Source organism: Anabrus simplex, chromosome 4, assembly GCF_040414725.1.
Source record: "Anabrus simplex isolate iqAnaSimp1 chromosome 4, ASM4041472v1, whole genome shotgun sequence".
Taxonomy (NCBI): Eukaryota; Metazoa; Arthropoda; class Insecta; order Orthoptera; family Tettigoniidae; genus Anabrus; species Anabrus simplex.
The window spans coordinates 319,670,797-319,681,927 of NC_090268.1; the positions used below are offsets into that span (position 1 = coordinate 319,670,797).

Below are 11,131 nucleotides of genomic sequence, written 5' to 3' on the forward strand. Positions count from 1 at the left end.
GTTTTAGATTTGAGTAGGCCTGTAAAATTTAGTGACTGACATGATGAAAAAACCTCAAATTTATTGCAAGTTGAATCAACTGCAATCTTCCAGTGCAGGGAACTGAAATAATTTGTACTGTCACTGTAAGAAGGTAATTAATGCTTGGTTAATATGGACAAAGACATTGTTGAAATTAAAACTTTTAGGAGGTTCAGAACCATACTTGTGACTCACAAAACAGTATAAAAGTGTTACCCAAAGGTACTTCCATTTGTAAATTAGCAACATTACTGGCAAAACTGGTTTCTTGGAAGTACCATTTAAGTCTATTATAAAATTCTAACTCTGATAGAATTATTAAAACCTGGTCTTTGTATGTATAACCTCATCATTAGGAAAGTTTTCTGTTTTTTATTATTAGGACCCCATTTGATGACATAATTATGAAATTACTAATTATCTTACTGAACATTTCAAAAATTTGTAATTTTCATTTTGTGCACAGGTTTATGGAAAAGAATGAAGATAAAAGGAAATGGCGACATCGACGCGCAGAGAAGGGATGCCAGACAAACTGGGGGAGGTCCACCGAAACCACCTCTGGGGAAACCCGGGCAGATCCTCTCGGAGATGTTCGGTGGCCAGTTTGGTCCTTTGCCTGACACCATAGATGATGATGCTGGTGCATTTCAGGTACCTACATGATCAATAGACCCAGACAACTTCGCTTTGGTACAGCAACATTACAGTTGTGGATAATATTCTAATTTTCTCCTTTTCCTTTCATTTTAGGAAGGACCTGGAGAAGAAGAGAGTTTGGGGGCAGAAGAAAGGATGCCGCAGGAAACTCCATCCTTTGAAACCCCAATCAGGTCATCAAAGTATGTAAATAAGTGTTAATTTTTATTTTAGAAATGACATTATTTCTAAGTTATGCAGGGTATTGCCACTTGCCCAGTCCCTAGCGTTGCGAGCTTGTCACCTGCCAAGCACTCTGCCGTAATGTACTTCTCGGCACTACACAAGTTCCCCTTCTTTGCAGTCTGCTAAGAGCTTTTTTATCAGTGTAAGGGTCAGTTCAGTCAAGTGCTCATGTGTTTAGTGCTCAGTGTGTTGTTCCAATGTTATTTTCATTATGGAAGTGTGCGTATATACATAATCCCTTCATAAAGTGCAGGAAATCTTGTGAGAAAATACTGACTCAGTGCCGGGCAAGTGCCCGCATTGCGGCAAAGTGCTAGGCGGGAGAAAGGCTTGCAGTACAAGCGACTGGGCAAGCCACAATCCCCCCGCATGCTTAAAAGAATGTCCCTGTAGAATATGCACGGAATTTGATTAAAACTTCCAATGCTTCTCTTTTTTAGGAGAAAGTGTAATGACCAGATGCTCCAGACAGAGCTCCTAGAGATGGCCAGACTGGAACACCAAAAAAAAAAATGAAAATTTTGGAAATAAAGCAAAGGACGCAGGAAATGAAGCAGAGGAACCAGGAGTTAAAATGTTTGTTATTGGAACATCAGTTGAAAACAAAGAATATTTTACCATAAAACATGTTTTATTTTCATAAATAATAATAAATTTAGTACTGTACCTACTGAAGTATTCAAGATCTTTAGGCTTTTTTTAGTTATGAAATTGGGCCGATGACCTTCGATGTTAGGCCCCTTTAAACAACAAGCAACAACAAGTTATGAAATTACCAGCATCAGCCTTGCACGCCACTGTGGTGATAGGTTCAATAGTGCCTTGTAGTCATGATCTAATTACAAGTGCCAGAACAGGACATGCCCGTGTCTAAGAGGTAGAGAGAGGCTGTGAGCTTGCATCCGGGAGATAGTAGGTTCGAATCCCACTATCGGCAGCCCTGTAAATGGTCTTCCGTGGTTTCCCATTTTCACACCAGAAAAATGCTGGGGCTGTACTTTAATTAAGGCCACGGCCGCTTCCTTCCAACTCCTATGCCTTTCCTATCCCATCGTCGCCATAAGACCTATCTGTGTCGGTGCGACGTAAAGCCCCTAGCAAAAAAAGAGGCAGAGCAATGTGATTGAGGCACATAAGTCACTTTACAGTTAAAGATCTGTTACACACAGGAACCATATGAACTAGATTAGTTAGGCTGAGGGATTTATCTGAGATATTTCTCTACATTTTTTTTTCTGAGCCTAAAGATTAAGATAATTTGAGCTATGAAAGTTTGCCCTTCTCCCCTTCCCTCTCCTTTCCAGTCATCCTCATGAGACTGAGTGCACCCAAAGGCATAGCCAAGTGGGGGTTACAACCCCCCCAAAAAAACCACTTTTTACAAAATAAACAAACTGGCAATAACAAAGTTAAAAGTTGACTTGATGAGTTGGCTTTTTTGAACTTTTAAAGAGGCATAATTGTAAAAATGACAGATTTCTTTAATCTGTTTTCCAAGTGGCTTTGAAAGTTGGATTTTAGACTGCAATCTGAATATCAACATAATTCACTTGTATCAGTGTCCTTATAAAGACACTCGTGCATACACGCACAACCACCTTCATTATGGTATTTCGTTTTGTAAGTATCCCCCCAAATCAGTAGATCCTGGCTATGCTACTAAGTGCATCCCATTTGCACCCAAGCATGCTTAATGAGGAGCTATTCCCATATCCTAATTTCAGTGATGACATCTTAAATTTGTTATTTTATACTAGATAAAATGAGTTCATTAATGCCCTAATCATCCCAGCAAAAAGAAATGTAATTTAGTCTCTGTACATAAACTAGGAGGCTTGTAAAAAAACTCCAGCATTACATAGCAGAGTGCGTTGTAAGTGACCTTGCTTCAACATGCTTGTTAATGTGCTTTCAACATGTGACCAGCGCATGAGCTTAGCTGATAAAGTCGTGTTAAACTCAAGCTCGAAGCTGACTCATTTCATGTAGAAAGACCTTAATAATGATGACGGCGTGTGCAACAGATGGCAGCACAAGGACTGTGCCGGATTGACAACGGGAGAATTCGAGATTTTAAAGCGGAAAAACTGCAAACTCCTTTGGCTATGTGAGAAATGTAAATTAGTACTCACCTTGCCACAGGGAAGGGAGACTGACGAAGAAATAAAGGAAGCTATCTCAGAAAATAAGAAGTCATGTGAGGAGCTGAAGAAAAAGGTCGACGAGATGGGTAACATACTCATGACTAAAATGACTCTCGTCCTAGAAGCACAACACCAACAAGTGGACTATCTCGAAAGCAACAGGAAACTAACCTCCTACGTCCGCGTCATTGCCTCCTACCTCACAAACCGATCAACCCAAATATCAATAAGGAACCAACTGTCACCATCCTTCCCCCTAACATTAGGCGTCCCACAAGGCTCACCCCTCTCCCCACTCCTCTTTATCCTATTTGTGGCCGACATCCCCCAACCACCTCCCCCCATCCAATTGCTCCAGTTCGCCGACGACACCGCCATCCTAGCCCCTCTACACTCAGTCCAAGCCATTAACCGCTCCGTCCAACCCTACCTCAACACCTTCCTAACATGGTGCGACCGGTGGCACCTAAAACTTAACCCAGAAAAAACCCAGTCCATCCTCTTCAGGCGTAGACGGGGAAAAACCAGCATATCCCGTAACCCAGACAACCTCCAACTCCGAATCCGTAGATCCCCCATTAGCACACAACCCACCCTAAAATACCTTGGTATCCTCTTCGACCAACACCTCTCCTTCCGTCCCCATTTCTAACACCTAAAAACCAAGACTGCCGCCCGGGCTCGACTAGTGCGCCGCCTAGCCGGGACCAGATGGGGTCTAAAATCCTCACTACTCCTCCTCACCTACAAAGCCTTCGTACGCCCCGCAATCACCTACGGCCTCATCACCTGGGCGGCCGCTGCAAACTCCCATCCGAACCTATACCAACCTTTACTATCAATTGAACGCCGCACAGTCCGACACGCCCTCCGACTTCCCTTCCGATACCCCACGACCGACTTACTAGCAATATTCCCTTTCCCACCCTTAGACTCCTATGTCCTCACACAATTCCAGCGATCCTACCGCCGAGCCCTAGACCGAGACAAACCAACCCTCAACCAACTCCTCCGAGGAGACCTACCCCCAACCCCCACTTCACCCAAACCCCGTTCCATCTCTACCGGTCCCTCCCCCCACCCGATGAGGGCACCACATAAGTAAAAGAAGCTGTGACGAAAATACCCCACCCCATAAGCCCCTAACCCTGTAAAATCCCACCCACTCCCATCACAGGTAAAGCAACTCCAACACCCCAAGAACCCCTGGCGACCTCCCCCCCCCCCCCAACATCAGGATATATGTTAAATGTATTAACAAAACCCTCCTATGTTTCAGAAGCAGTGCCTTCCAACCACAACCAAGATAATTTTGCAAATCATCAAGCAACAACAAATGTAAACCCGCTAACAAACAACTGTAAATACCCAGAACAACTTGTAAATAACTCCATTTTGGACTACAAATAATTATGTAAAACAAGACAATGTACTGTAAATAACAACGTATTGTAAACATCAAGCACTGGAATAATCAAGTGTAAATATCCAAGTTCTGTAAATAACCAAGTGTAGATAGTCCATAGTGTAACAGATGTAAATATCGTATTGTAAATATCAAGCACTGTAATAATCAAGTGTAAAAATCCAAATTCTGTAAATAACCAAGTGTAGATAGTCCATAGTTAAACAGATGTAAATATCCTAATAACCCCCCAATAAAAAAAAATAAAAAAGAAGAAGAGGGGGGGAAGGGATATATCAAATACACAGTAGGCAAAACAATAAACAAGTAAATGTTACAGCACAAGAAAAACAATCTTATTGTAAAAACCTAAAAATTGTAAATTGTAAAAATGTAAAATGAATACTGTACATATTGAAGAAATCAATAAATACTTAGCCAAGAGGTCGAGACCCCCCCCAAACTCCTTCAACTTAGCAAAGCTCCATCCTTCTCTACCAATCCCACCGAATCCCCAAACCCCGCCAAATCTCCTGGCCAGAGAGAAGGCGTAACCTTCTAGGTGGCCAGCCCCTCCTCTTCGGGGAGGGGAATGAAAACATCCCCCTTGGTCCTTGGTAGGGAAACTACTAAATTATGCCAGAGCAGTCTCTCAAACTTCAACAACAAGCGAAGACATAACGAACACACATTCAACAGCCATTCAGAATCCCATACAAATTAAGGAATATGAAAGAACTGAAACACATGTTATTCTAGCTCGTTGCACGATACTCTTGTAATAAAACAAATGAACAACTAATATATGCACGGCTGGCAACATTGGCAATTAATCAAATCATAAAGCTTCATATACAGTAACGAAGAAATGTATCACAAATATACAGTATTAATGGATGACATCTAATATTACTTTGCCTAAGTTCCATTCTTCTTAAATGATATCTTTCAAGGATGAATGCGCCGTACGAGACGTATATTCGAGATACTGGCACTACGAACATGTAAATCAATTATTATTTAAATGTAAGGAGATGTAAGTTACTATGGTAGATACTAAGGCATGAGTTATTTATTAATTAGAAACCAAAATACTGTTATTTTACAGACTACTCATGACTCCTGTTTTTATTTGAAGGAACGAGGTAGCGAGAGATAGTTTACGTTTCTCCAACAGATGACAACAAAATGTCCAGTTTGGCCACGAGTTTGGCACACTACTCTTGGAATAAAACAAATAAATAAGTAATATATACTGCTGGCCACATTGGCAAATAATACAATGATAAAGATTTATACACAATAACGAAGAAACGTGTCACAAATATACGGTATTCTTGGATGACATCTATTTTTACTTTAACTAAGTTTCATTGTTCTTAAAATGATGTCTTTCAAGATTACATGCACCGTACGAGACGTATGTTCGATTAGTGGCACTACTGCCGTTCGGTCGCATTAATCTACTGTAATTAATGCTCTGTTATGAGACGAGTCTCCATTCTGGTTCACGTAGTTTACATTTCATTCAACAGATGTCATCAGAATATTCTTGGTTTCGACTGGAGATACAGAAAGTTTCTCGTTCCACTCTCCACGTTGGAATAACAGATTCTTTCGTTCAATAATGCAGCGTAGGAAACATAGTGATTAAATGCGATCTTTAACGAAAATAATGGAAATACTATCAGCACAAATGTACATATAACCACGTATAGCATCTATTTTACATTCTGTATTATTTTCTCTTTTCACGTAAAGTATGTTACACACTCTTCTAATATTTTTTTCAAGAACGATTACACCGTAGGAGACGTATATGTCCGACATACAGTATTGGCAACACTTACACGATTACACTACGTCTTCTTCTACTGATTTTCCCACACTTGTGGGGTCGTGGGTGTGAACTGCTTCGCACATGTGGAGTTGGCCCTATTTTACGGCCGGAAGACTTTCCTGACGCTAACCCCATGTGGAGGGATGTAATCACTATTGCGTGTTTCTGTAGTGATTGGCAGTGTGGCGTGTTGTCCGAATATGAAGAGGAGAGTGTTGGGGAAACACAAACACCCAGTTTCCAAGCCAGACGAATAATCAGAAGAGATTAAAATCTCCGACTTTGCCGAGAATCGAATCCGGAACCCTCTGCGCTGAAGGCCTCAATGCTGACCATCAAGCTAAGAAGTCGGACTCCTTACACGACTAGTTAATAAATAATTATTTCAAAATATACTGCGGTATATACTTTGATATTAATTATTTAGCCCATATTTTAAAGTCAAAACTAACGTTATTTTGTATTTTCGTTAATTCGATTTACTACGGTGTATCATTTTATCCACCGTACCGTAAAACCAATGTTGGCAATATGTTGATCATAGCTATGACCGCATTTAAGGAATAGGTGAGGATTTGTCAGAGTATTTCTTAATTATTTAGACAGAATAAAACTACACCCTTTCTACTTGCCGGGTGGTATATTCATTATTCTGGATAATGACAATCAGTCAATCAATACTGATCTGGATTTAGGGCAGTCGCCCAGGTAACAGATTCCCTATCCGTTGTTTCCCTAGCCTTTTACTAAATGATTTCAAAGAAATTGGAAGTTTATTGAACATCTCCCTTGGTAAGTTATTCCAATCCCTAACTCCCCTTCCTATAAATGAATATTTGCCCCAGTTTGTTCTCTTGAATTCCAACTTTATCTTCATGTTGTGATCTTTCCTACTTTTATAAACGCCACACAAACTTATTCGCCTACTAATGTCATTCCACGCCATCTCTCCGCTGACAACTCGGAACATACCACTTAGTCGAGCAGCTCTCCTTTCTCTCAATTATTCCCAGCCCAATCTTTGCGACATTTTTAACGCTTTTCTTTTGTCGGAAATCACCCAAAACAAATCGAGCTGCTTTTCTTTGGATTTTTTCCAGTTCTTGAATCAGGAAGTCCTGGTGAGGGTCCCATACACTGGAACCATACTCTAGTTGGGATCTTAATAGGGACTTATATGCCCTCTCCTTTACATCCTTACTACAACCCCTAAACACCCTCATAACCATGTGCAGAGACTGTACCCTTTATTTACAATCCCATTTATTTGATTACCCCAATGAAGTTCTTTCCTTGTATTGACACCAAAGTAGACACTTACAATGATCCCGAAAAGGTTCACCCCATCAACGCAGAAATTAATACTGAGAGGACTTTTCCTATTTGTGAAACTCACAACCTGACTTTTAACCTCGTTTATCAACATACCATTGCCTGCTGTCCATCGCACAACATTTTCGAGGTCACGTTGCAGTTGCTCACAACCTTGTAACTTATTTATTACTCTATAGAGAATACCATCATCCGCAAAAGCCTTACCTCTGATTCCACTCCTTTATTCATATCATTTATATATGTAAGAAAACATGAAGGTCCGATAATACTGCCTTGAGGAAGTCCCCTCTTAATTATTACAAGGTCAGAAAAAGCTTCACCTATTCTAATTCTCTGAGATCTATTTTCTAGAAATATAGTAACCCATTCAGTCACGCTTCTGTCTAGTCCAATTACACTCATTTTGCCAGTAGTCTCTCATGATCCATCCTATCAAATGCTTTAGACAGGTCAATCGCGATACAGTACATTTGGCCTCCTGAATCCAAGATATCTGCTATATCTTGCTGGAATCCTACAAGTTCAGCTTCAGTGGAATAACCTTTCCTAAAACCGAATTGCCTTCTATCGAACCAGTTATTCATTTCACAAACATGTCTAATATAATCAGAAAGAATGCCTTCCCAAAGCTTACAGACAATGCATGCCAAACTTACTGGCTTGCAATTTTCAGCTTTATGTCTATCACCCTTTCCTTTATACACAGGGGCTACTATAGCAACTCTCCATTCACCTGGTATAGCTCCTCCGACTAAACAATAATCAAATAAGTACTTCAGATATTGTCTTTAGTATATCCCCAGAAATCTGATCAATTCCAGCCGCTTTTCTAGATTTCAACTTTTGTATCTTATTGTAAATGTCATTGTTATCATATGTAAATTTTAATACTTCTTTAGCCTTAGTCTCCTCCTCGATCTCGACATTATCCTGGTAACCAACAACCTTTACATACTGCTAACTGAATACTTGTGCCTTTTGAAGCTCCTCACATACACACTTCCCTAGTTCATTAATTATTCCTGGAATGTCCTTCTTGGAACCTATTTCTGCCTTAAAATACCTATACATACCCTTCCATTTTTCACTAAAATTTGTATGACTGCCAATTATGCATGCCATCATCTTATCCTTAGCTGCCTTCTTTGCTAGATTCAATTTTCCAGTAAGTTCCTTCAATTTCTTCTTACTTCCGCGGCCATTTCTAACTCTATATCTTTCCAATCTACATCTCCTTCCTAGTCTCTTTATTTCTCTATTATAATAAGGTGGGTCATTTCCATTCCTTACCTCCCTTAAAGGTACAAACCTGTTTTCGCATTCCTCAACAATTTCTTTAAACCCATCCCAGAGTCTGTTTACATTTTTATTTACCGTTTTCCACCGATCATAGTTACTTTTTAGAAACTGCCCCATGCCTGCTTTATCAGCCATATGGTACTGCCTAATAGTCCTACTTTTAAAACCTTCCTTTCTATCACATTTATTTTTAACTACGACAGCTTCATGATCACTAATACCATCTATTACTTCAGTTTCCCTATAGAGCTCATCTGGTTTTATCAGCACCACATCCAGGATATTTTTCCCTCTGGTTGGTTCCATCATTTTCTGAATCAGCTGTCCTTCCCATATTAACTTATTTGCTATTTGTTGGTCATGCTTCCTGTCGTTCGCATTTCCTTCCCAGTTGACATCTGGTAAATTCAGATCTCCCGCTACAATCACATTTCTTTCCTTGTCGTTTCCTACATAGCTGATTATCTTATAAAATAATTCTGAATCCGTGTCAGTGCTACCCTTTCCCGATCTCTACACTCCAAATATATCAAGTTTCCTATTATCTTTAGCAATGAGCCTTACACCTAGAATTCCATGTGTCTTATCTCTAACTTTTTCGTAGCTTACAAATTCTTCTTTCACCAGAATGAACACTCCCCCTCTCATCCTATCTCTACGATACACACTCCAGTTCTGTGAGAAAATTTCTGTATCCATTATATCATTTCTCAGCCATGATTCAACTCCTATTACAATATCTGGTAAATATATTAAATTACTCAATTCTATTCCTTTCTTTACAATACTTCTACAGTTCAACACTAAAAATGTTATGTCATCCCTACTTGATTTCCAGTTCCCTGTTCCCTTATATTCGCTCCCTAGGTCACCCCGTTTCCCTGTATGTACATCCCTATAACGCTTCCAAAGAAATTTCCTATCTTATACGTACCACTGCGGTTTAAGTGAAGGCCATCTGAGCGCAGATCCCTACCTTCTACCCACCCATTAGGATTTAGATATTTCATTCCCAGTTCCCACATAGCCACTCCATAGTCTCATTAAATCCCCAATCACCCTCCAGTCAGTATCCCTCCTACACAGTATTCCACTAATAACAATCTCCGCTTTCTTCACCCGTGCTGCATTTACCAGATCCCACACATATCCAACTATGTTGGTACTTATATCAGCTTGCGTTACGTTGTTGGCACCAACGTTAAACACTACCACCTTCTCATTCCCCTCCTTCCTCTCTTCTACTTTCCTCAACATCTGCCTCAAACTAATTCCTGGATAACATTCTATCCTGGTTCCCTTTCCTCCACACACATTCCCCACGTGTCTAACGATGGAATCCCCCATGACCAGAGCCTCAACCCTACCCAACTCATTTGATCCCCTCCACTCCTGGTCAGCCCTATCTTTCCTGATAGCTGCAGAAGCTACTTCCTCCTCCCTTTTCTCCTTCCCATGATCCTGTTCCACCTGTCTTTTCCTATCCTCTACTCTACATTTCCCTTTCCTTACTTTCCCTTTCCTCCTACTTCCACACAGCTCAGCAACAGTTCCCTGTCCCTCATCTTCCCTCTGTTGTTCTACATGGAGTGACTCGTACCGATTTCGCACAGACACATGTCCTGAATTCTGATCCTGAATAGAGCCCTTAGCCTTCAATCTCCTTCCCCTTAGAACATTAGACCACCTGTCTTCTACAACTTCCCCCTTTCCTTCCCTCCCTCATGTACACCTACTGTAACCTGTACATTGTTTGAGGGAGTCCTATCCTCCTTCCTGTTTTCTGTGAGAATCCTAATTATTTCCCTTAAACTCTCCAACTCCTCCCTCATACCCCTCAATGCCTCGCCACACCCACAGTTCGTACACTCGCGCTCCGTAGCCATTCTTTACGGAAAAATGAAAATAAAAATAAAATAACCTATTTGCAAAAACTAAATGAACTGAGGGATATATTGTCTGGGATAGTATTCAAAGATCACACAACAATAAGATAATATACGACTACACTACAATACTACTCTATTTTTATCCTACAACCCCTAACAGGATAAAAATGCTGTTAATTACTGAATATCTAAAGGAATACACAAGAACTACACAATTCCAAACTGCAATTAAGCCTATCTTAATTACAACAACAGAATTTTAGTAAGAGTTTCTACGGATACCTCTACTACACCAGTACTACACAAATATTTT

The 11,131-nt window shown here is 40.3% G+C and overlaps 1 protein-coding gene across 1 annotated transcript; it reads left to right on the forward strand.

The window, feature by feature from the left end:
* The first annotated feature begins 495 nt into the window (after nucleotides 1–495).
* LOC136872683 (uncharacterized) lies at nucleotides 496–1,531 on the forward strand. Its single transcript, XM_068227507.1, has 3 exons — nucleotides 496–675; nucleotides 775–863; nucleotides 1,347–1,531. The coding sequence occupies exons 1-3, from the start codon at nucleotides 502–504 to the stop codon at nucleotides 1,420–1,422; spliced, it is 339 nt and encodes a 112-aa protein (XP_068083608.1). The 5' UTR covers nucleotides 496–501; the 3' UTR covers nucleotides 1,423–1,531.
* The last annotated feature ends 9,600 nt before the right edge of the window (nucleotides 1,532–11,131 follow it).